Source organism: Heteronotia binoei, chromosome 5 (genome assembly GCF_032191835.1).
Source record: "Heteronotia binoei isolate CCM8104 ecotype False Entrance Well chromosome 5, APGP_CSIRO_Hbin_v1, whole genome shotgun sequence".
Classification (NCBI taxonomy): Eukaryota; Metazoa; Chordata; class Lepidosauria; order Squamata; family Gekkonidae; genus Heteronotia; species Heteronotia binoei.
The window spans coordinates 29,180,449-29,205,420 of NC_083227.1; the positions used below are offsets into that span (position 1 = coordinate 29,180,449).

The following is a 24,972-nucleotide window of genomic DNA, read 5'->3' on the forward strand; positions in this document are numbered from 1 at the left end:
GAGACAACATCAGGTCTCAGTCCCTATGCCCTCTTGTTCGTCCTCCAGAGGAATTGGCTGGCCACTCTGGGAGACAGGATGCTGGACTAGATGGACCATTGCTCTCATCAAGCAGGGATGTTCCTATCTTTGACGCACCCAGCAAAAACATTAACTTAAAGCCCAGCTGAAAAGCAGATGGTCTGTTTCCTCAAGAGGGAAGCAGATCACCAAACAGCTAAAAAAGATGAAAGTTTGCTTTTATCTTTAGCTGTTTAATGGTCTGCTTCTGTCTTGAGGACTGATGGCTACTCAATAGGCACACTGTTCTTATGTTCTTGACTTCTTGAAATAAACGTTAGTGTTGATGATTAATGTATTGTTTTATGGCACAGTTGATTTTTGTGGGCTGCCTCAAATATGTACCTGGAGAGGCAGTATATACATACATAGCAATTTCCTTTATTAGTATTATAAATCTGTTAGCATAGAAAACAGTAGGGTAAAAGAAAATGCAGAAATAAAGCATACACATGTATTAAAAAACATATTCCATCTTCCAGCTTCAATCTTAAAAAGCTATGAATTGAATCATTATAAAATAGATTAGTTTACCATAGCACTATGTAACAGTAGAGCTGCCTGGAGGAACTTTGCCACAGTTTCAGTAACATCAGCAGCAGTATTGTTTAGCAGAAAAAAGCAATTTGTGTGAGTCAGGTAAATCTAAAATACTACCAAGAATGGGTGATAAAATGCTATGCTGTACTTTGATGTAGTGACAGCATTCTAACAGCACGTGGGATACCGTCTCAATGGCACCACTTGCACAGGGACATTATCTATTATGGAAAGGTGTGCCATTTACTCTTCCTGTTAGGATCGCTAAGGAGAGGACATTAAGCCTTGGCAAGTGAAAAGGTTCTACATAGTGTTGAATTCTGAAGTTGGTAAAGGTAGCTGGGAGGATGACCCAAAATAGGCAATATCCCACGACTGAGGAGAGAGCAAGTCTTATTGGTTGCACTGTACAAATCCACTAGTTCGAGGCAGTATATAAATAAATCCATGCTGAATAAAGCCAAGTACTGTATAAATATTCCCCCGCCACAAGCTGAAGTACAAGAAAGCCAGCCTTTTTGTCCCCATTTTAGCTTCTCTTCCACATTTGAGAACGCTTTCATAGACATTGTCTGGCTTGTTTCCTCACAAGAAATCACTCCATTCTCCAGCAGGCAAAATAACTCTGAAAGAAATCCTACCCTCTTCCAACACAAAAGGAAGCAGGTACCTGCTGATCTCGTTCCTTCTTCTGGGTCTTGGAAACATGGATTTTCTGCTTCTTCCACTGTGGATAAGGAATCAGGTTTGAGAAGCAGGAGTCTTTCTTTGAGGGAAAGAAGCAGCCTGGTTACTTCCACATATTCCAACACTAAGAAACTGAGGTATATGAACTAACTAACACAAATTTGAGCAGACTTCGGAGGATGGTGGAAGACAGGAGGGCCTGGTGTGACTTGGTCCAGGGGATCCCAAAGAGTCAGAATCGACTGTGCAACTGAACAAAATATGAGCCCCAGCCCTCTAACTGCCAAAAAGGGATGTCAGATTTCTAAACTCCTGAAATGGATATGCAATAGGAGGGGAAGGCACTATTGCTTGGATCCAGAAGGATTTAGTGGCCCAACAAAAAGAAGAAGAGAACTTCTACACAGTGAAGGGAAACCTTAGCCCAGACAGAGTCACCAGGATACAGGATCTTAGACCCCTTCAAAAGAACTCAATATCCAAAATCCCAGTCTGTCACCATTGAATGTGGCTCTGACTAAAGGCTGCTGTTTAAGGGCTCCTCTCTCTTTGAAAAGAGACACTACAGTCCTACCAGGACAGGATAAGGTGGGGATGGATCCCCCAAATGCTGCATGCTAACAATCCCTAACTTGTTTTCAAAACTTTTCAGTCTCATTTCTCTGTGTATGTAGGTGACATTTTAACTGTCCTTGAAGGAAGAGGAGGAGATTATGATGATGATGGATTTATACCCTGCCCTTCACTCTGAATCTCAGAGCAGCCTACAAGCTTCTTTATCTTCTTCTCCCGCAACAGACACCGTGGGGCTGAGAGAGCTCTACCAGAAGTCAACCTTTCAAGGACAGTTCTGCGAGACCTATGGCTGACCCAAGGCCATTCCAGCAGCTGCAAGTGGAGGAGTGGGGAATCAAACCTGGTTCTCTCAGATAAGAGTCCATGCACTTAACTGCTACACCAAACTGGCTCTTGCCCCATGAGGTAACCCAGTTAAAAACCTGCCTTTTGGGCTGTCTTCCCCTTTTCTTTCCATGGCCATTCACCTGCTCAATCCTCAGTGGCCCTTTAGGAGAACTGCCTTTTAGCTTGCAAACTTTCTTGCTCGTGTTCAATCTAATACTTTGGGAGTCCACTACTTATGCACAAGCCTTGCTAGCATGTGGACCTGATTCCCTGCCCTCCCCTCCCCTCCCCTAGTGACAGTCCCTATGAGAAGAGCCCTACAACCATCTTTCTTAGAAGTCATTTCTCTCTTCAGCACCTGTGAATCAAGGGACAGGGGAGCCTTACCCAGAGAGGCCACATCCTGGCTATTGTCCTCCATGACCTCCTGGTCCAGATCCAGCAGAGGCTGCTTCTCCCTAGTGAAATGAAAGATACCTCCTCAATGGTCACCAGATCCTGAAAAGAGACAAAAAAGGAAGTCCTCTCTCTTCACAATGATGTAGCACTTGCACTTCTGGAGGGAGAACGCTGTCTCCCAGGCACTTCTACTAGGGTTGCCAGCCTCCAGGTGGGGCCTGAAAATCTGCTTTTACAACTGATCTCTAGCTGACATGAGATAATCTTCCCAGGAGAAAACGGCTGCTTTGAAGTGCAGAATCTATGGCATTGTACCATGCTGAGGCCCCTCCCCTCCCCAAACCCCACCCTCTCCCAGCACCAAAGTCTCCAGGTACTTTCTAACACAGATCTGGCAACCCTACACTGTTGGTCCTTGCATTTCCCTTCTGCCTCTATATGGGCCATCCTGCAAAGCCAACTCTGCTCATGTGCAGAGGGCAGCCGTGCAGCACTGTCGAGACCCACACAAGAGTTTTAGGGCGGAAGCAAATCTTGCAAGGGAATTGTTATTTTATTGCTCATCTATTTGGATTTTTTAAAAAGAAATATTTATGCAACAACTTCCACACACCCTCCTCTCCCCTTCGGGCAGCCACGCCGGCGGCTTCCCCGGACAACTTCAAGGCAACTTTTCCGCCGGAAAGAATCGAAGCGGGGAGGGGCTGCGGCGAGTCACGTGGCCGCCTTCCTTGCCTCTCTAGGAATGGTGGCTTTTTTGTCTTTAACCCTTTGAGTGATACTTCCCCTGCAAACCTCGAGAGGAACGGTGCAGACTGGGGTTGCCAGGTCCGACTCGAGAAATATCTGATTAGAAATATCTAAATATTATCTTGAGTTGTTTAGAGGCTACTTTATCATGGAAACCTGTTGTTCCATCCTTACAGCCTCCAGGTTGCTGACTGGAGATCTGGGATTACAACTGATGCTCTCCAGGCAGCAGAGTTCACCTGGAGGAAATGTCCACTTTCCTTAAAGAGGGAGGGGCCTTTCTGCCTGCTGTACTGAAGAGCTCCATCTGGCTTCTTATTTGCTAAAGAACTTGATTCCAGTTTTGGGATTGGGAACCAGTGTGGTTGGTGGACAGAGCAGCTGACTACAACCCTGAACAACCCAGCTTTGAATCCCCAGTTCTACCATAGAAGCTTTGGACCTGTCACATATTTCCAGCCTTGTATGACAGAAGAGAGAATGTTCCAAAGGCGCTTTGAGTCACAATTTGGGGAGAAAAGGAGGTTATAATTAAATAAATAAATTGTGACTCCAACACAAGCTTTCATGAGGCAGAGTTTCTCATATTCTTATGCAGGAGTCGTTTTGTAGAAAAATAGGTGGCAGAGCTCATTAGCATAACTCATTAGCATATGCCCCCCCAGCCAAAAGCAACCTGAAGCAAGAAAGAAAGCCCTGGGTGAGCAAGTCCTGCTTGGGAAGATGCTAGTGGGAAATCAGTCAGAATTTAACAGTACTGTGGAATGTGGTCTTTGAAGGCTGGAAGACTGCTGCATCTGTGACTTTGTCTTATGAAGCCAGCCACTCTGTGTTTTGTCAAAACTCTTCCTAAGAGCTTTGCTGCTCGTTTTTGCATAGAGTAATTTGTATTGTCATCTATGAATTGTTGCATGAAACTATGGTTGTCTATTAACTGTTGTATGAAATTAGCATTGTAATCTTTGCCCATTTCTATATTGAAACAGGCCTTTTGATTAAAGCAGATAGCAGTATTGAAATTAAGACATTAAGTTGTTTATTGGTTCTTTATTTCAGGATATATTATTTTATTCTTGCATAGAAGAATCTAGCAGAGGTGGAAGAATCTAGCAGATCTGCAGGTCCAGGTGGAAGCTGTTTGGAGAGGAAGGGAGCATGAGGGGAGAGCAGGCTCTAGCTGAGCCAGAAGCAAAGAAAGACCCTGATGCCACCGAGGCTGTGAGCAGAAGGGAGCTATGGGAACGAAACCTGCAAAAGAACCTGGGAGACACCCTTCTCCCTCCAGATGAGCAGCCCTTGCAATTTAGACATTTCTGCTACCAGGAGGCTGAGGGGCCCCGAGAGGTTTGCTGCCGACTCCACCATCTTTGCCGCCAGTGGCTGAAGCCAGAGAGGCACAGCAAGAAGGAGATGCTAGACCTGGTGATCCTGGAGCAGTTCTTGGCTGTCCTGCCCCCGGAGATGGAGAGCTGGGTCAGGGAATGCGGGCCGGAGACCAGTTCCCAGGCGGTGGCCCTGGCAGAAGGCTTCCTCCTCAGCCAGGCAGAGGAGAAGAATCAGAACCAGCAGGTGAGAGGGATTCATCTAGGTCAAGGGTGGCCAACGGTAGCTCTCCAGATGTTTTTTGCCTGCAACTCTCATCAGCCCCAGCCATGCTGGGGCTGATGGAAGTTGTAGGCAAAAAAAATCTGGAGAGCTACCGTTGGCCACCCCTGATCTAGGTAGTATCTGTGGCACAGGGTGTCAATAAGAACACCCTAAAAGTTCCCAGGGATTGCCCCATCTTTTAAAGAACCCACCCTAGCCTGTTTCCTGTTCTTTTCTCATCAGTCTCCCCTTTCTGGGATCTCTACCTCTGTTTCAGGTACAGGAGAAGATAGTACAGGAGCATTATCACAGAGCAGCTTTTCCAGGTAAGATCAAAATGGATGTTCCCACTGGATGTCCTTTTCTTGCATGGCTGAAATCTAGGTTCTTTTTATGTTCCCCTGATGACACTCTTTTAAGTTCCACATTCCCTGCTCTTGACTTTCTCTCAGTCATTATTTCTTTTACACAATCCCCTCCCTCTCTTCCTATCCCTAGAGCCCCTTTACTGCATCTTTCCTTTTATCTGTTGCAGGTTTGTTGCTGTAGCATCTTAACACTATGGTAAGCAGGGGTGAAATTATAGCAGGATCTCCTTTGCATATTAGGCCACACCCACCTTGTAAGCTCCAGGGGGATTGGCTACATTAGGGGGTGTGACCTAATATGCAGAGGAGCCCCTGCTAGAATTCCACCCCTGATGGCAAGGGTCTCCAATGTGGTGCCTGCAGGCATTCTGGCACCTGCCGACTCCTTTCCTGGTATTTGCAGTCTTTTGTAGAAAGTGGGCAAGGCCAGGTGGGGCTTTTCACCATTAGGAATTCTGATTGGCCATTGGAGATCTGACTGGCTTTACAGATTTTTAAAAAAATTGCTGCAGCAGCTGCTACCACCTCAACACCAGTTTCTTCGCTGTGTTACTGAAAATAAACTGTTGTACGCAGGAAAGTTTTAAAACTGCATGTTTCTTTTAAATAGTGTTGCCAAGTCCCTTAAAGCCTCTGGTAGGGGGCTCTCGTCACACGTGCAGTGTTGTCACCCAGAAGTAACATCGTCGTGCAAGTGGCATCATGCAGCGGCCACTATAGGCGTTTCCGGGAAAACTCTATGGTTTTCCCAGATGCTCTAGCCATTTGGGAAGAAAATGGCTAGAGCATCCGGGAAAACCATAGAGTTCTCCCAGAAACGTCTAGAGTGGCCACCAAGCGCCAGCATGTTGACAGCACTTCTGGGTGACATCATCACGCTGGCAACATTGGGGGACGTTCCCCCCAATGGTCCAATGTGGGCCAGCGGGTTGGGAACCTCCCGGCCCCGGGCAGGGGAAGCCCAGACCGGACCAGGGGCTTGGCAGCCCTTCTTTTAAAAGGCTTCTGCTTGAAATGTTTAATAATCCCTGACATTTTGTGGTTGGTGGCAGCCATTTTGTGGTTGGCCCCACCTCCTCTGGCAGCCATTTTGTGGTTGCTCCCATCCCCCTGTATCAGAATCCCACAGGTGCTGGCTAGAGATGTAAAGGCCAGAAAAAAACCTAAAAAAGTTCAGGGGAAAATCCGTTGTTTTTTTTCCCTGAAGCCTTTTTTGTTTTTTTCTGAAAACTTAGAAAAATTGAAAAAAAGAAGAAAAAGTTGATTATGGAATGTTTTGTTTTAACATGATGAATAAAATATTTTAAGAGAAAGTGTTCAAATATTTTCCAAATCATTTTTAAAAAATATGTATGGTGTCAGATTATTCTAATTTCTGTGCACAAGCAAGTCCTAGGTCATGCCCATTAATTGAAACTTAGTCTTACACTCCCTTCTATACACTTCTCCCTTCTTCAATTCTTTTTATGAAAATGAGATTTTTATTTTTATTTAATACTCTGGAGAGGAAATATGAATAATTGTTACTTCTGGATTTTTAAAAATTGTTTTGTGGAGGTTTTTTTGTCTGTTCCACATAAACTAGTAAACAGTTCAGGAGAGTGTTGCTTTATTTGTTACAATTACAAATATTATTTTAAAAGTAAATTCTGTTTGTAATAATTGTTTGGATACACTATACTTTTAATATGTTAGTTGTAATCATTTCATGCCAACCAAAATTGCCCATAGTCATATTTTATGTTCCTAAAGTAACAGAATGACTTTCAATCTGGAAAAAGGGAAAAAAAGTGCCAACGTAGCATTTTTTTTTCAATTTTTCTGAACATTTTCATTTTTTTTCCAGGAAAAAACTGGTTTTTTTCTGAAATTCAAAATTTCCAGAAATTTTACATCTCTAGTGCTGGCAAACTCCTAAATTGTTAGAGACCATTTTTGTTTTTGTTTCAAAGAAGGAACTAAAAGTGCCAAATATGATGCAGGCTGTCTTCCAGCTTTGTTTTTTGCCCCTCACAGACTGTGGAGCAGTACAGAGAATCTTTTCCTTGCCATCTCTTTGTGAAGGAGGAGTAGCAGATTCTGCACGGCCAGATCTGGTAAGTGTGGAGCTTTGGAAAAAGGCCCCTGGGTGCCTCCTAAGAGAATTTCTCTCTCTGCTTCTTTGGTGCTTTTTGTACTGCTCACAACATCTGATGAAAGTTTGCGTCCTGTCAGAGGACACTGTTCCTGAACTTGTCTTTGATTTAAGTACAAAGTTTGAGTCCTAATCTTAAACCCTAACCCTACCCTAATTTAATCTAACCCTAAACCTAGGGTTGCCAGGTTCCCTTTTTGTCATGGTGGTAGGGTTGCCAATCCCCAGGTGGGGACAGGGGATCCCCCGGTTTGGAGGCCCTCCCCCCGCTTCAGGATTGTCAGAAAGCTGGAGGAGGGGAGGGAAATGTCTTCTGGGAACTCTATTATTCCCTATGGAGATTTATTCCCATAGAAAATAATGGAGAATTGATCCGCAGGTATCTGGGGCTCTGGGGGGGGGCTGTTTTTTGGGGTAGAGGCACCAAATTTTCAGTACAGCATCCAGTGCCTCTTCCCAAAATACCCCCCAAGTTTCAAAAAGATTGGAGTAGGGGGGTCCAATTCTATGAGCCCCAAAAGAGGGTGCCCCTATCCTTCATTATTTCCAGTGGAGGGAAGGCATTTAAAAAGTGTGTGGTCCCTTTAAATATGATGGCCAGGACTCCCTGTGGAGTTCAATTCTGCTTGGCACTGTCCTCCTGGCTCCACCCCCAAAGTCCTCAGATATTTCTTGAATTGGACTTGGCAACCCTATCTCCTTGGGGCAGGGACAGATTTTTAAAAACGTGAGAATAAACAGTTTTCTTCATCTTGCAGCAACCAGTGACTTTCGAGCAAGTCTCTGTGTATTTCACCCAGGAGGAGTGGGCCTGGCTGGATCCAGACCAAAGAGCTTTGTACGCTGAAGTCATGCTAGAGAACTGTCAGAACGTGGCCAGTCTGAGTAAGCGTCCAGCTTTCTTGCTAACTGTAAACAAAAAGGATGTCTTCCCTGATTGGATTGGTGAGGTCTGAAAACACTCCCTGTGCTCAAGAAGCCATGGGGCAGGGGTGGCCAAACTTACTTAACGTAAAGAGCCATATGGAATGATTGTCAGATGCTTGAGAGTTGCAGGACATGAATGTCAGATGTTTGACAGCCGCAAGGAAGGCAGGCACATAGATTGGGGAGGGAGGAGGGAGGTGGAAAGAAAGCAACTTTAACTTTAAACGCATTTTCCAAGTCGCCAGCTGGCTTGGCTTGGAGAAATGGTTTAAGGAGAGAAATGCCTTATCCAAGACAGGGTGGTGGGGTACCAAATTATTATACCACATATTGAGAGCCTCATAATATATGCAAAAGAGCCACATGTGGCTCCTGAACCACAGTTTGGCCATCCCTGCCTCAGAATATCCAGTGCTGATGAGTCTCCATGGTGAGGGGGAGGACAGGAATTGTGTTCGGAATTAGCAAAATTCCATGGGGATTCCCTGAACATCCAAACCAGAAAGTTGGTAGAAACCATTATCAAGGACAGAATGAGTAGGCACATTGATGAACACAAGTTATTGAGGAAGACTCAGCATGGGTTCTGTAAGGGAAGATCTTGCCTCACTAACCTGTTACATTGCTTTGAGGGGGTGAACAAACATGTGGACAAAGGAGACCCAATAGATGTTGTTTACCTTAACTTCCAGAAAGCTTTTGATAAAGTTCCTCATCAAAGGCTCCTTAGTAAGCTTGAGAGCCATGGAGTAAAAGGACAGGTCCTCTTGTGGATCAAAAACTGGCTAATTAATAGGAAGCAGAGAGTGAGTATAAATCGGCAGTCTTCGCAGTGGAGGATGGTAAGCAGTGGGGTGCCGCAGGGCTCAGTACTGGGTCCCATGCTCTTTAACTTGTTGATAAATGATTTGGAGTTGGGAGTAAGCAGCGAAGTGCCTAAGTATGCAGATGACACTAAATTGTTCAGGGTGGTGAGAACCAGAGAGGATTGTGAGGCACTCCAAAGGGATCTGTTGAGGCTGGGTGAGTGGGTGTCAACGTGGCAGATGAGGTTCAATGTGGCCAAGTGCAAAGTAATGCACATTGGGGCCAAGAATCCCAGCTACAAATACAAGTTGATGCGTTGTGAACTGGCAGAGACTGACCAAGAGAGAGATCTTGGGGTCGTGGTAGATAACTCACTGAAAATGTCAAGACTGTGCAATTGCAATAAAAAAAAAGGCCAACGCCATGCTGGGAATTATTAGGAAGGGAATTGAAAACAAATCAGCCAGTATCATAATGCCCCTGTATAAATCGATGGTGCGGTCTCATTTGGAATACTGTGTACAATTCTGGTCAGCGCACCTCAAAAAGGATATTATAGCATTGGAAAAAGTGCAGAAAAGGGCAACTAGAATGATTAAAGGCATGGAACACTTTCCCTATGAAGAAAGGTTAAAACGCTTGGGGCTCTTTAGCTTGGAGAAACGTCGCCTGCGGGGTGACATGATAGAGGTTTACAAGATAATGCATGGGATGGAGAAAGTAGAGAAAGAAGTCCTTTTCTCCCTTTCTCACAATACAAGAACTTGTGGGCATTCGATGAAATTGCTGAGCAGTCAGGTTAAAACGGATAAAAGGAAGTACTTCTTCACCCAAAGTGTGATTAACATGTGGAATTCACTGCCACAGGAGATGGTGGCAGCTACAAGCACAGCAAGCTTCAAGAGGGGATTGGATAAAAATATGGAGCAGAGGTCCATCAGTGGCTATTAGCCACAGTGTGTGTGTTGGACTGGATGGACTCTTGGCCTTATTCAACATGGCCTCTCTTATGTTCTTATGTCATGAGGGCCGGATCTGACATAAATGTGACCTTGCTGGGCTAAGCCATGTCAGGCCGGGCCACATGTGTATCTAATTAAGATCAGGTAGCAGAGATATAAACTTTATAAAGGACACAAACACAAAGAATTTTTTTAAAAAACTTAAAAACATACTTAAAACATTAGCACTCATTGATCTTAAAGGTGCTTTCTTTGTATTTCTCCCATGGGATCCAGGGAACTGGGAAAAGGAAGCTCTGGCTCTTTCCTTCCTTCCCCAGGGGACTGGGGTTGGGGGGGGAGAGCCTCAGCCAAAAGAAAAAAGAGAGGCTTGGCTCAGTAGCTTTGCTCTGTGATTGAGAGAGCCTGGAAGAACAAGCTCTGCATCCCCCCCCCTTCCTCCCCTTGGGAGGAGCCTCAGCCAATGGAAAAAATAGAGGTTTTGCTCTGTAGCTCCTGTGCAATTGAGCAAGCCTTGCAAAGCAAACTTATGCAGAAGGAAGCAAGAGAGAGGGAGAAGGAAGCAGATGACGGCCAGTTGCTCATAGGCCTGATAGGAAACCTCTGAGGGCCTGATTCAGCCCACAGACTGCATGTTTGACACCCCTGTCTTAAAGACTCCTGTAGTCATTGCCACGCAGTAGCCGTAGTTTAGCAAGATGTCCTTAATATTTTTAACCAGTGGACTCTATCTCTCAAAGAGCTGAATTATTCCTGTAATGCAGCTTATGCGTGTTCTTCTTTTTTAAACTCTGCATTCTGCTGCTGCTGTCTCCAAATTCTCTCTCTCAATGGCCGGTCTTTTGACATTTTGGTGTAATTCTTGCCCTCTAGGGTGGCAGCCTCCAGGTGGGGCTTGGAGATCTCCTGCCTTTACAACAGATCTCTGGCTGGCATAGGCTTCCCAAACCTCCCGCCCTGGCGGGGGACCCCAGGATTTCCACCCTCTTCCCCCGCTCCCCCAAAAAACGGAAGTGGGGGGAGGGGGGAAACGGCACCGGGGTGCCCCCCTTTCCCCTCTCCTAAGACTTCACAAGGACAGTTCAAACTTGGTGAGGGGAAGGCGAAGGCCATTGATCGTTGCAGGAGCAGCGGCAGCCCGTCCCTGATTGGAAGGGGGTATGGCAAAAGGGGGGCGGGGAGAAACCGTGCAGGAAAAGGCGCTCGCCTCACCAAGCCTTGCCTCTGCGGTGCAAGGCGCTCCCCGGCCCCACCTACTAAATCGCCACTCTCTTTTCCGCCTCCCTCCGCCAGCGCCGCCGCCTCTCAGCGACTGGAGCGCGAGGAAGGAAAGGGGGGGGAGAGAGGGGAGAGCGTTCCTTTGCCAAGGAGACGCGGATTGTTTGCTCTCACTGCCGCCGCCGCGAGGCTCTTCTCCCTGTGAACTTTTGCGGCTGGCGGGAAGCCGGTAAAGGGGCGCGCGAGGTTCTTTTGCCTCCGTCTCCCCGCGGCAACGAAGCTGGATGGCCGGCGGGAGCGGCGAGGGTGAGGGGAGCCCCCTTTCTCGTGGTGGTGGTGGTGGGGGGGGAAGTGTCCCTTTAAATGTGATGGCCAGAACTCCCTTGGAGTTCAATTCTGCTTATCACACCCTTGCTCCTGGCTCCGCCCCCAATGTCTCCTGGCTCCACCCCCAAAGTCCCCAGATATTTCTTGAATTGGACTTGGCAACCCTAGGCTGGCAGGAGTTGAGAGCATGTGTTGATCCGTGTTGTAGAAAAAAAAACTGTGGCTCCTTGAAACTTCGGGAGAAAAGGCTGAAGAAGAACTCGATAAGCGAAACCACGAGGATTCCTTTAATAAGCGATTCCTTATTATCTCTGTTTAAACCATGAGCGGAACACCAAAAGACTCCACCCATATCCACACAGCGGTTCATTTTAAAGAGGCAGTTGCCCTTGTGAGATTGATGTAGTGACTTTGTGGGGATTTTCTAATGTTAAGTGTTCCTTTGTCTTATTTTACTTTGCACCTGGGTGGAATTCTAGCAGGAGCTCCTTTGCATATTAGGCCACACACCCCTGATGTAGCCATTCCTCCAAGAGCTGCCTTGTAAGCTCTTGGAGGATTGGCTACACCAGGGGTGTGTAGCCTAATATGCAAAGGAGCTCCTGCTAGAATTCCACCCCTGCTTTGCACTAAATTAGGGTTGCCACGTCCAATTCAAGAAATATCTGGGGACTTTGGGGGTGGAGCCAGGAACGAGGGTGTGACAAGCATAACTGAACTCCAAGGGAGTTTGGGCCATCACATTGAAAGGGACAGCACACCTTTTAAAATGTCTTCCTTCCATAGGAAATAATGAAGGATAAGGGAACCTTCTTTTGGGGCTCATAGAATTGGACCCCCTGGTCCAATAGTTTTGAAACTTGGGGGCTCCTTTGGGGAGAGGCACTAGATACTATACTGAAAATTTGGTGCCTCTACCTCAAAAAACAGCTCCCCCAGAGCCCCCAAAACCTCCAGATCAATTCCCCATTATACCCTATGAGAATCGATCTCCACATAGGGAATAATGAAGTGCTCAGCAGACGTCCCCCCTCCCACCCGTTTCTGGCTACTCTGAAGTGAGGGATTGGCCCCTCTACTAACGAGTTGCTTCCAACTTCTTCAAAGTAACACAGACACCCCATCCCAAGAGGAAGCCTTTTCAATTGGAGACTGGAGCCTCCGGAGGGGGAATGTCACATGGTGGCTTTGGGGGCAGGGCTTCCGCCTGCCGGCCAGCTGACTAGGGGAGGGAAGAAGCCTGGGAAAGCGGAAGAACCCCCGCTGGGACCTAGGGATTGGCAAGCCTACACTAAATAAGAACGCATTTACTCCTATAGTGTGATAGTGTTATTGTTTCCAGTGGTTGCTTGTAGATTCCCCTGGAGCAAATGACTGGTCACCTAGCAAGCCTCCAGGGCAGGGTGGGAATTCAAACTGGGTCTCCCTGATCTAATCTCACTATACTGCTGGCTCCCTCCTGCTGTTTATTCACTCATTTCAGTACTTGTCTATTGTAGCAAAGAATACCTTAATTCTAGTGTCAGCTTTCATGAGTCAGAGCTCGCCAAAACACACAATTGAAATTTTAAAAAAACCAGTCTTCACTTTGTAGAAGGTCATAGATCCAGGAATTGGTTTTATAGAATCTGGCAAGAGGAGGAAGAAATCTAGTGCTCAAATTGAAGGCTGATGGGAAAGGAACGGAAGATGAGGAGAGTGCCAGACTTAGCCATCCCTGAATCGGGAAAAGACCTCAATGCCACTGAGGCTGGGAGCAGGAAAGAGCTGTGAGAAGGAGCCCTGCAGAAGAACCTGGGGGACAACATCCTCCCTCCAGATGTGCAGTGCCAGCAATTCAGGCACTTCTGCTACGAGGATGCCCAGGGGCCCTGAGACGTCTGCAGCCGACACCATCATCTTTGCCGCCAGTGGCTGAAGCCAGAGAGGCACAGCAAGAAGGAGATGCTGGACCTGGTGATCCTGGAGCAGTTCTTGGCTGTCCTGCCCCCGGAGATGGAGAGCTGGGTGAGGGAATGCTGGCCGGAGACCAGTTCCCAGGTGGTGGCCCTGGCAGAAGGCTTCCTCCTCAGCCAGGCAGAGGAGAAAAATCAGGACCAGCAGGTGAGAGGGATTCATCTAGCCAGAGGCCAGCAATGGCCAACTGGAGAGCCAGTTTGGTGTAGTGGTTAAGTGTGCGGACTCTTATCTGGGAGAACCAGGTTTGATTCCCCACTCCTCCACTTGCACCTGCTGGAATAGCCTTGGGTCAGCCATAGCTCTGGCAGAGGTTGTCCTTGAAAGGGCAGCTGCTGTGAGAGCCCTCTCCAGCCCCACCCACCTCACAGGGTGTCTGTTGTGGGGGAGGAAGGTAAAGGAGATTGTGAGCCGCTCTGAGACTCTTCGGAGTGGAGGGCGGGATATAAATCCAATATCTTCTTCTTCTTCTTCTTCTCACAGGGTGTCTGTTGTGGGGGAGGAAGATAAAGGAGATTGTGAGCCGCTCTGAGACTCTTCGGAGTGGAGGGCGGGATATAAATCCATTATCATCATCATCACCAACTGCCTCTACCCTTCTCTTGCCGTGACAATCCTATGGGGTCACCATAACTGAGCGGTGACTTGATGGCCCTTCGCACCACTGCCAATAAGGAATCTGAAAGGGTCTTCTACTGGAGACTCTCAGTAGGGGAGTGGAAGGGGTACACACCAGGCAAAGGAGCGAGATCTGCATCCTTCATGGATTCTCTGAATATTAGTGTGTAACAAAAATATTGGTTTGTAAATGAAAAGGGACATGGCAGAGGAGGAAGGGCTATCCCCCAATTGTCCACGGAGGATTGAGCGGGCTCAGTGTTCTTCTTGAATGCAAAATTTGCAATGTAGATGAAAATCCACTGAAAGCAGGCCAGGCAGTTTATGTGGCGGGGTTGTTGAACTCATTTGTTATGAGGGCTGGATCTGACATAAAGGAGACCTTGTCGGGCCGGACCAGGTGTGTCATAAAACGGAATGCCAGGCAACGGAGATGTGAACTTTATAAAAGGCACCCAAAAAGTCAGAAAATAAGTCAGAAGAAGAATTTCTGGATTGCTAGGAGTTTGAGGATCCATCACCACTGTCTCCCATTCTGGAAGGACTGTGGGGTCTCTTCAAAGTGAGAGGAGCCCTTAAAAAGTGGCCCTTCATCAGAGCCGCAGTGGACGGGGAAGTCTGTTCTTTCATTATCAAAAGCGGTTAGACCTTCCTTACTTGATTCTGCTGTTGACTGAATGCCTTACCTGTCTTTTCTCTTTCTTTTAAAGGCTGATGGACTATGGAGCAAGCCCAAGGAAGAACCACACCACCACATGCTAAAGAAAAAAACAGCAGAAAAGAATCAGTGGAACAAAACGGGAGAATGAATCCTCTCCTCAGGGTGTTGCATTCCAGGTATTTGAAAAACACAGAAGAATTAGCACAGGAGAGAAACCTCACATACAGGAGAAGCCATATAAATGCTTGGATTGCGAAAAGAGCTTTGCTCAGAGCTCAGACCTTATTGCCCATCAACGTATCCATACTGGGGAGAAACCATATAAATGCCTGGAGTGTGGAAAGAACTTTACTTGTGGTTTAGACCTTACTGCTCATCAGCATATCCACACTGGGGAGAAACCATACAAATGTCTGGATTGTGGAAAGAGCTTTCCTCGTGGTTCAGAACTCACTGTCCATCAACGTTTCCACACTGGGGAGAAACCATATACATGTTTGGAGTGTGGAAAGAGTTTTGCATGGCGTTCTCAGCTTACTAAACATCAGCATATCCACACAGGGCAGAAACCATATAAATGTCTGCAGTGTGGAAAGAAAGACCTTTGCTCAGAGGTCACAGTTTTATATCCATCTACGTTTTCACACTGGGGAAAAACCATATAAATGCCTGGAGTGTGGAAAGAGTTTTGCTCAGAGTTCACAGCTTAATGTCCATCTATGGATCCACACTGGGGAAAAACCATATAAATGCCTAGAGTGTGAAAAAGGATTTGTTCAGAGTTCACAGCTTAATAGTCATCTACGTATCCACACTGGGGAAAAACCATATCAATGCCTGAAGTGTGGAAAGACCTTTGCTGGGAGTTCACACATCAACAAATACAGATGGGAGAAACCATATAAATGCTTGGATTGCGGAAAGAGCCTTTCTCGGAGTTCACAGCTGACTACTCATTGACGTATGCACACTGGGGAGAAACCATATAAATGTCTGGAGTGTGGAAAGAGTTTTTCTTATGGTTCTGACCTTACTACCCATCAATGTTTCCACACTGGGGAGAAACCATATAAATGCTTGGAGTGTGGAAAGAGCTTTACTCAGAGTTGTCATCTTAAATCCCATCAACATACCCACACCAGGGAGAAACCACATAAATGTTTGCAGTGTGGAAAGACCTTTGGTCAGATTTCATATGTCACTAGACATCAACGAATCCACATGGAGGGAAACCAGGCCTTGGATTTAGTGGGAGCTCACAGGAGCGCAGCCCCTGAACCTTTCTGACAGTTCCACCTCCTCCTTCCCACCTTGTCCACTGACTAGTAGGTGCAGCTGCATAACAATCCCTGGATGAGCTCCACCACCTTTTTTTCTACAAAATGACCCCTGGGGAAAACCATAGACATGCTTGAAGTATGAAAAGAACTTGGCTTGAAGTTCAGACCTTACTGCCCATCAAGGAATCCACATGGGGAAGAAAATATATAAATGCTTGGAGTTCACACATTATTGCCCATCTTTCATATCAATGAATTCACACAGGAAGAGAAACCATGCAAATATATCCAGGGTTGCAAGATCTTCAGCCTCAAGCCCAACCTTGCTGGGAATCCCCAGCTGAAGATTTTGTGTTAAATCAGCCTCGTATTATATAGCTTGTTGAACTGGTATCGGTTAAGGTGTGTTGAGTTCTCAGGTGGAAAATTTGGAATACAAGTTGTTATAAAATATTTGTCCTACCCGTGAATGCATCTTAGGAAGGGATGTCACAGACCAAAGAAAAGTGGTTGCTCTACCTGAACTGGATGAAAGAGGAACAGAAGGAAGACATTCAGTGGAAGCTTCAAGCCCTGTGCCCCTGGATGACAGAAGATTAGACTGAGGGGGGAGGGATGGGGATAAAAAATGTATATTGGAACAACAAGATAATGAAAAATTGTATATTTTAATTAAGAAATAATAAAAATATGGGGAAAAAAATAAAAAAGGGATGTCACAGACCTTGATGTTGTTTAGGACTAGGTTCTCTGCCCTGCTTGCTCCATTTGCGGTATTTAATGACAGTTTGATTACTGAATGCACAGTTCTTCCTTTGCCGAAACAGTGGCAGTTATATCGGATGAACTCATGGCAAGACTGATCATCCTTTACACCAAACTGCATCCAAACTTTTATTTTTTCCAAACGTCATATTCCACCTTTTTCCACAGCAGAGACTCTATGCAGTTAAGTTGTCCCGTATCACAGTTAAAGTTGTGTCCTATCATTTTGAAGAGCCCCTTGGTGCAAAGTGGTAAAGTTGCAGTACTGCAGTTGAAGCCCTCTGCTCACAACCTGAGTTCGATCCCAGCAGAAGCTGGGTTCAGGTAGCCGGCTCTAGGATGACTCAGCCTTCCATCCTTCCGAGGTCGGTCAAATGAGCTTGCTGGGGGGAAAGTGTAGATGACCGGGGAAGGCAATGGCAAACCACCCCATAAAAAGTTTGCCATGAAAACGTTGTGAAAGCAACGTCACCCCAGAGTCGAAAATGGCTGGTGCTTGCACAGGGGACTTTTACCTTTTACCTATAATTTTATCCTGTCCACAGGCATGCTGAGAGGGAGGTTTGGCTAAGAATAGACCACTGGCCCAGGGCGAGCCTGCAGATTTCTTGGCAAAGGTGGGAGTTGAACCTGGACCTCTTAGAATAAGGGTGTCAAACATGTGGCCTGGGGGCCGAATCAGGTCCCTGGAGAGTTCTTCTCAGGCCCCCAAGCAGCTGGCTGTCATCTGCTTCCTACTCCCTCTCTCTTGCTTCCTTCTGCATAACAGCTTGTTTTGCAAGGCTTGCTCAATCACACAGGAGCTATAGAGCAAAACCTCTATTTTCTCAATTGGTTGAGGCTCCTCTGTTGGGGAAGAAGGGAGGAGGCAAAGTTTACTTTGCCAGGTTCTCTCAATTGCAAAGCAGGGCTACTGAGGCAAGCTGAGGCAGTAAATGATAGCCAAAATGCCGGAGCAAGACAGTAGTGAGACCAGTTCTTAATGTAGATGGTCAAATCTGAAAGGGTAACATTACTGGACCTTTTGTCCAGTGTAGAATCCCCCAGAGAGGGAGAATGCAGGACTGTCTATGAATGTGCATGCATGAAATGCTGTTGCATTCCATACCGGAAAAGGATTTCACAAGGCAGTGAAATTATGGATGGACAATGGTCTCCCTGCTGCAGGTGTTGGAGCTACCTGACTGATATGACTTCATCTTGCACCCAGTGTTCCCTCTAAGCTGAGTAAGTGTGAGCTAGCTCACAGGTTTTTTTAGCCTCTGGCTCACATATTTTTGTCAGCTCACAAAAAAATGGCCCCAGAACAAACTAATTTATGCAGTAGCTCACAAATTTAATGCCAGTAGCTCACAGAGTAGAATTTCTGCTCACAAGACTTTACAGCTTAGAGGGAACATTGCTTGCACCATGTCTGCTTATAAACATACCCCACCCTTTCACACACACAGAGGCACACATTATTTGCATTTCAGTAGACTGGAGTCTCTTCTTGCAGTTCCTGTATTAGTGGTCAATCTCCTAAACAAAAGATTCTTCAGTCCAGGGCAAGACTGGAACTGGAAGGAACTTTGAAGGTCTTTTAGGCCCTGAGTCAGTGCAGGAGGACACAGCTTTCAGAGCAACCTCAGAAGGGCCCAGCCAGACCCTGACAAGAGTGGCCCCATCAGTCTTTCAACTCAGCCCTTGTAGAAACATCACAAAAAAATGGACAAAGAAGAAATGGATCCACACCCAGTGAGGCTTTGGGGGTGGAGCCAGGAGACATTGGAGGTGGAGCCAGGAGCAAAGTTGTGACAAGAATAATTGAATTCCAAAGGGAGTTCTGGCCATCACATTTAAAGGAACCGCACACTTTTGAAATGCCTTCCCTCCATTGGAAATAATGAAGGATAGGGGCACCTCCTTTGGGGGCTCATAGAATTGGACCCCCTGGTCCAATACTTTTGAAACTTTGAGGGTATTTTGGGGAGAGGCACTGGATGCTATGCTGCAAATTTGGTGCCTCTACCTCAAAGAACATCCCCCTCCCCCCCAGATACCCGCAAAATCAATTCTCCATTATACTCTATGGGAACCGGTCGTCAAAGGGAATAATGGAGTGCCCAGCAGACATTCCCCCCCCTTGCTTTCTGATGACCCCGAAACGGAGGGAGGGCCTCCAAACCTGGGGATTGGCAACCCTAAATTCCTTCCTTAGACTCTAATTTTGCCAAGAATGAGCTAAAGCAGGGATGGAAAGGGGTCGAATCCTGTCTTCTCCTTCGCTGCACTTTGCAGGGAAATCGGAGGAAGGCTTGCTGGGTAAACAGATGCATGCACCCTCTAGCAAGGCGAAGCCAGGAAAATGAGGTCCTCTTTGATCTCTGTAAAGAGTCGGGGTAAGGGTTAAATAGAAGGAGTGTCCATTCCTAGAGAGTCTCCATTCCTAGAGAGCCCACGTGATTTGCAGCCGTCCCTTCCAGATCCAACTGTCCTAATTGCCTGGGATGTGCTGATGCCATTGGGGGCAGGGGGGAAACGGGGCAAGGCTGCATCGGTTGGGGGAAAAATAGGTAAGCCATAAAAGAATATCTCCTTTGCAAAATAATTCTCTGTTTTGACATCGAAGGAGTCCAGGGGGGAAGCTGCGTTGGAGGTTTTGGAAAGATTCCTGCAAACTTTGTCATCCAGACTCTATAGCAGGGGTGACCAAACTTGCTTAATGTAAGAGCCACATAGAATAAACGTCAAATGTTTGAAAGCTGCAAGACATGAACAACAGATATCTCAGAGCTGCAAGACAGACAGGCAGGCAGGCAGGCAGACTGGCGAATAGATGGGAGGAGAGAGAGGTGGAAAGAAAGCAACGTTTAATGCATTTCCAAGTTGCCAGCTGGCTTGGCTTGGAGAAGTTATCTAAAGAGAGAGATGCTTTCTCCAAGCTGGTCAACAGGTGATGTGGGCTTCAAGAGTCGCACAATATGTATGAAAGAGCAACATGCAGCTCCCAAGGAACAGTTTGGCCATCCCTGTTCTATAGCTTAGCAATCCTTCCTTAACATTTTGAACCAGCGGACTCTGCTTTTCCATTAGCCTGGCATTGCTGTGTACAGGTGTGGTGCCCAAAGCGCTTGCAGTCCCACCCCCCTTGCAGTTCTGGAAGAGCAAACTTGGATTTTTGGAGGGTTACCCTCTCCCATCTGCTATGGCTTCCTGAAGACATAATTCTGTTTATTCCTGCCAGCAAACCTTCTTTTCTGGGGGATTTCTGCAACTTGGTACAACTTGCACTAAATAGGCCTTTGCAGACCATTTTTTTTTACTTACCTGGACAATGAAGAAGACCGTATAGATTCAGATGTTTTTGTATGGGCATTTGTTGAATTCTTTATAAATTGTCACTTTTGGTTTTGTCTGTATTTCCGAATAATTACACACACAGTTGTTTGCATAATTTAATCTTCATTAACTTGAAAGTTATCTCATTGCAGTATACATGTTATTAGTCTTGCCTTTTGAATACTGTCATTGTTCTTACAGAAGCCCTGTGGCACAGAGTGGTAAAGCTGCAGTGCCGCAGTCTGAGCTCTCTGCTCATGACCTGAGTTCAATCCTGGCAGAAGCTGGGTTCAGGTAGCCAGCTCCAGGTTGACTCAGCCTTCCATCCTTCCGAGGTCGGTAAAATGAGTACCCAGCTTGCCGGGGGGGGAAGCACAGATGACTGGGGAAGGCAATGGCAAACCACCCCATATAAAGCCTGCCGTGAAAACATTGTGAAAGCAACGTCACCCCAGAGTCGGAAATGACTGGTGCTTGCACAGGGGACTACCTTTACCTTTAGTCATTCTTATGGTGTGCTATTACACCGAATCAGACCAATAGTCATCAAGGTCAGTACTGTCTATGTAAGAGCTCTCCTGGATCTCAAGCAGAGGTCTTCCACGTCACTGCCTGCCTAGTCCTTTTCATGCTGGGGACAGAACCTCTCCTTGACAAGCAGATTATTATTATTATTTACATTTAATAAATCAGGCCAATGTACAACAGTAAAAAATACATACATAGAAAATCAATTACATTAAAAAATTACAGACCCTGATGGCGTCTTTAAAGTGCTCTTATTCAGTTATCGGATCACATCAGGAGTGGGGGGATCCCCCCCAAGAGGGGGTGGAGTGAAAAAGGTGCCAGCATGGCAACCGTCGCTGTCCTCATGCAAAGGCTTGGCAGAACATCTCTGCCTTACAGGCCCTGCAAAACTGTAAAAGATCCCGCAGAGCCCTGATGTCTTCTGGCAGAGCGTTCTACCAAGTCGGGGCCAGGACTGAGAAAGCCCTGGCCCTTGTTGAGGACAGCCGGACCTCTTTTGGGCCAGGGATCACTGGCAGATTTCCAACTACTGGAGCGCAACGCCCTTCCAGGGACATAGTGGAGGAGGTGGGCCTGTAGATACATCAGTCCCAGACCGCTCAAGGCCTTAAAGGTCATAACCAAAACCTTGAATCTAACCTGGTACTCAACTGGCAACCAGTGTAGCTGGCGCAGCACAAGTAGAATAGGTGGTGTCCGTGGTGTCCTTGTCACAGATGCTTTTCCACAGAGCTGCAGCCGCTCTCTACCTCCTCAAGAACGACCCTTGGCACTTACCGTCAGGGGTCCTTCTCCTAAGAGGACAGGAGGACATCTTGGGTGTTTCCCACCGTCCAATCAGGGAGGCAAGAATCTTAAAAAACTTCCGCTTCCTGTGGCTGTGGGAACCACCCTCCTTCCAGTTCGGGTGACTCCGAGAAGCAGTACAAAAAATTCTTGCAACTATCGCTGCTATGAAAAAAGAATCTAACTGGTGGTCGGGAAAAAACTTGGCATCAGCCTCCCAGACCGACTAAGATAAACTCGTATATAAAACAAGAACAGGTAAACTATAGGTAGCCTATATCAGGAGGTAAAAACAGCTGTAGATGAAGGCTACAGAAGAAAAACCAGATACAGATACAGATACAGATAGATGCTGCCCAAGGTAGGGCAATAGAAGGGAGGGCAAGATGTCGCATCCTTTCAGAACCACCAGCTCCCTCGATTCTACACGAGATACTACCACTATCAAGCGGTCCTCTTAGGAGAAGGACCCCTCACGGTAAGTGCCAAGGGTCGTTCTCCCTAAGAGGCAGAGGACATCTTGGGTGCTCCCATAGCAGTATGTTATTCAGGGTGGGATCGTCCTATTCAGGCAGCACATGTTGCAGGATTCGCCTGCCAAAGGCCGCATCCGCCGACGCATATGCGTTCAACTTATAGTGACGGATAAAAGTGGAAATAGATGACCATGTAGCTGCTTTGCACACCTCCTCGATGGAAGCGTTCTTGCTAAAGGCTGCATTGGTAGCCGCACTCCTGGTCGAGTGCGCGGTGATCCCTGACGGTACCTGAAGGTGTAACGCCTTATACGCCTCTGATATACACTGCTTGATGGCGTAGCTAATTGCTGACTTGGACATTTTCTGCCCCAATCTGGGTGCTGCTATATTAATGAACATGGAGTCTGACTTGCGAATAGATTCAGTTCTGATAAGGTAGACTTTAATTGCTCTTCGCACGTCTAAGGTATGCCATGTGCGCTCCTTGGGATGCTTGGGATCCGGACAAAAAGATGGCAGGTTGATTTCTTGACTTTGGTAAAATCTAGAAGAGACCTTCGGTTGGAAGGTAGGGTCCGGATAGAGAACAACCTTGTCCTTGTGGGACACACATAGTTCCCGTTTAACCGACAAGGCCCCAATCTCTGACACTCTTCTGGCCGATGTTATTGCCACCAGAAAGATGGTCTTCATGCGCATCATCTTTAAAGGCACAGATATTAAGGGTTCAAATGGTGGGCCTGTTAAGGCCGAGAGAACCAGATTCAATCTCCAGGTAGGGAATCGATGCACCTGCGGTGGAGAACTCATGGAGGCCCCCCTAAGGAAACGACGAATATGAGGATGAGATGAAAGATTCATGCCATCCACCTGCTGGAGCACTGAGGACAAGGCCGCAACCTGACGTCTGAGGGTAGCTGGCTTCAACCCAGAACGAAGGCCGTCCTGAAGAAACTGAAGAATCTTGGGAACAGAAGGATGTAACGGGTCCACCGTTTTCCTCCGACACCACCTGTGGAAGGCTTTCCAAAACATATCGTAGATCCGCGTTGTGGAGCTCTTTCTGGAAGCTAGGATGATAAGGACAGTTTCTATCCAAGTGCTGTGGTTAGGTTAAATGCAGGGTTATGAAGGATTATCTGTTTTAGATGTATTTAATGGTTTAAATGGTTTTAATGGTTTTATGAATGTTTAATGGTTTTATGAATGTTTATTTAATGGTTTAAATGGTTTTAATGGTTTTATGAATGTTTATCCGTTTTAGATGTATTTAAATGGTTTTAATGGTTTAAATGGTTTAATGGTTTCAGATGTATTTAAATGGTTTATGAATATGTGTGTTTGATGTGTTGGTATGTTTGTGGAAGAGCACCTCATTTCGTTGCTCTCTTTTTGTTGAGAACAATGACAATAAATTCATCTATCTATCATCTATCGTCACGTCACTTGCATAACCAAGATCTAATAGCGCACGCCTCTCAACCTCCAGACGGTCAATCTCAGCCAGTCTGGATGAGGATGCTACACCGGACCCTGTAACAGCATGTCCGGGCAGATTGGTAGGTGAAGTGGCTCCGTTATTGACATCTGTTGGATTGAGGAGAACCAGTGACGTCGAGGCCACCAGGGAGCAACCAGGATGACCTTGGCCCTCAGTAGCCTGATCCTTCTGAGCAACCTCGGAATGATCGGGATTGGAGGAAAGGCATATAGAAGACCTTGTGGCCAGGGAGATGTTAACGCGTCCGTGGCCTCCGCTTGATAGTGGTAGTATCTCGTGTAGAATCGAGGGAGCTGGTGGTTCTGAAAGGATGCGAAAAGATCCAACACCGGCGGACCGAAGCGCTCCACTATGGTTAGAAAAAGTCTCTTGTTGAGAGACCACTCCCCCGATTGAATGCTCTCCCGACTGAGCCAGTCCGCCTTGATGTTGCGTTTCCCCTTGATATGTTCCGCTCTTATAGACCTCAAATGAGTCTCCGCCCATTTGAACAGCTTCCCAGCCTCCTTGTGAAGGGAACTGGACCTGGACACCCTTGATTGTTTAGGTAAGCTTTGGCCGCTATATTGTCCGTTTGAACTAGGACGTGCTTCCCAGCCACCTGGTCCTGAAAATATAGAAGAGCCAAACAAATGGCCCGGAGTTCCAAAAGGTTGATAGGGAGGTTTGCCTCCTTGGTCGTCCACTGGCCCTGGGTGAGGATCTCGCTGAGGGTCGCCCCCCATCCTGATAGGCTGGCATCCGAGAACAGCTGTATTTCTTTCTCTACAAGGTATGTTCTCCCCTGATGCAGGTTGTGATCCTTTGTCCACCACAGGAGACTCTCCTTGACCGTCTTGGGAACCGTCAGAGACATGGAGCGTTTCTCCATGATCTGGGTTTGAAAAGGGCGTAGGAACATCTGAAGTTGTCTGGTGTGAAAACGTCCCCACTGAAGCGCCTCGAGATTTGAAATCAGAAGACCCATAAGCCTTGCCAAGGTCTGGAGAGACGACGATGACTCCCGCACTACCTGACGCACTAACGTCTTGGTCCTCAGTATCTTGTCTCTTGGGAGAAAAACAGAGTTCAGGTTCATGTCGATGATCATGCCCAGGTGTTGTAGTCTCTGGGATGGGCGCAAATGGCTCTTGGGAACATTGATTATGAACCCGTGTTGCTGAAGGCAAGATATGGTGCATAGAATGTCCTGCTCCGCGCTCTTTCTCGACAAAGATCTTATCAGCAGGTCGTCGAGATAAGGGTGTACATGTATCCCCCTCTGTCTGAGGATTGCTATGAGGTTCACCAACACCTTGGTGAACACCCGTGGTGCCGTTGCAAGACCAAACGGTAGGGCCCTGAATTGGTAGTGGGCCCCGTTCACACAGAAACGAAGAAATTTGCGATGTGCCGGGAGGATTGG

General features: G+C 46.8%; 3 protein-coding genes and 1 long non-coding RNA gene across 5 annotated transcripts in view; 1 reads left to right on the plus strand and 3 right to left on the minus strand.

Annotated features, from left to right (window-relative positions):
- LOC132571306 (zinc finger protein 737-like) overlaps positions 1–3,279 on the minus strand; it is a 61,169-nt gene extending 57,890 nt beyond the window's left edge. The window contains exons 1-3 of one of the 2 annotated variants that reach the window (XM_060238101.1): positions 3,203–3,264; positions 2,578–2,688; positions 1,271–1,366 (exon numbers count right to left, since the gene is read on the minus strand). In XM_060238101.1, coding sequence (XP_060094084.1) covers positions 1,271–1,366; positions 2,578–2,611 — 130 coding nt within the window. In that variant the 5' untranslated portion in view covers positions 2,612–2,688; positions 3,203–3,264. Of the gene's footprint in view, positions 1–1,270; positions 1,367–2,577; positions 2,689–3,202 lie in introns of both variants that reach the window. The other variant, XM_060238100.1, reaches the window with a different exon arrangement.
- The window catches only part of LOC132571355 (uncharacterized), a 51,878-nt gene extending 35,337 nt beyond the window's left edge, over positions 1–16,541 (minus strand). The window contains exon 1 of the long non-coding RNA XR_009555383.1: positions 15,934–16,541. This is a non-coding gene — a long non-coding RNA (uncharacterized LOC132571355). The remainder of the gene's footprint in view (positions 1–15,933) is intronic.
- The window catches only part of LOC132571225 (zinc finger protein 709-like), a 1,224,940-nt gene that overhangs the window by 252,422 nt on the left and 947,546 nt on the right, over positions 1–24,972 (minus strand). The gene's annotated exons all lie outside the window — the stretch shown is intronic.
- Positions 1–24,972, plus strand: part of LOC132571257 (zinc finger protein 883-like) — a 259,231-nt gene that overhangs the window by 202,228 nt on the left and 32,031 nt on the right. The window contains exon 3 of the mRNA XM_060238006.1: positions 5,204–5,252. Coding sequence (XP_060093989.1) covers positions 5,204–5,252 — 49 coding nt within the window. The remainder of the gene's footprint in view (positions 1–5,203; positions 5,253–24,972) is intronic.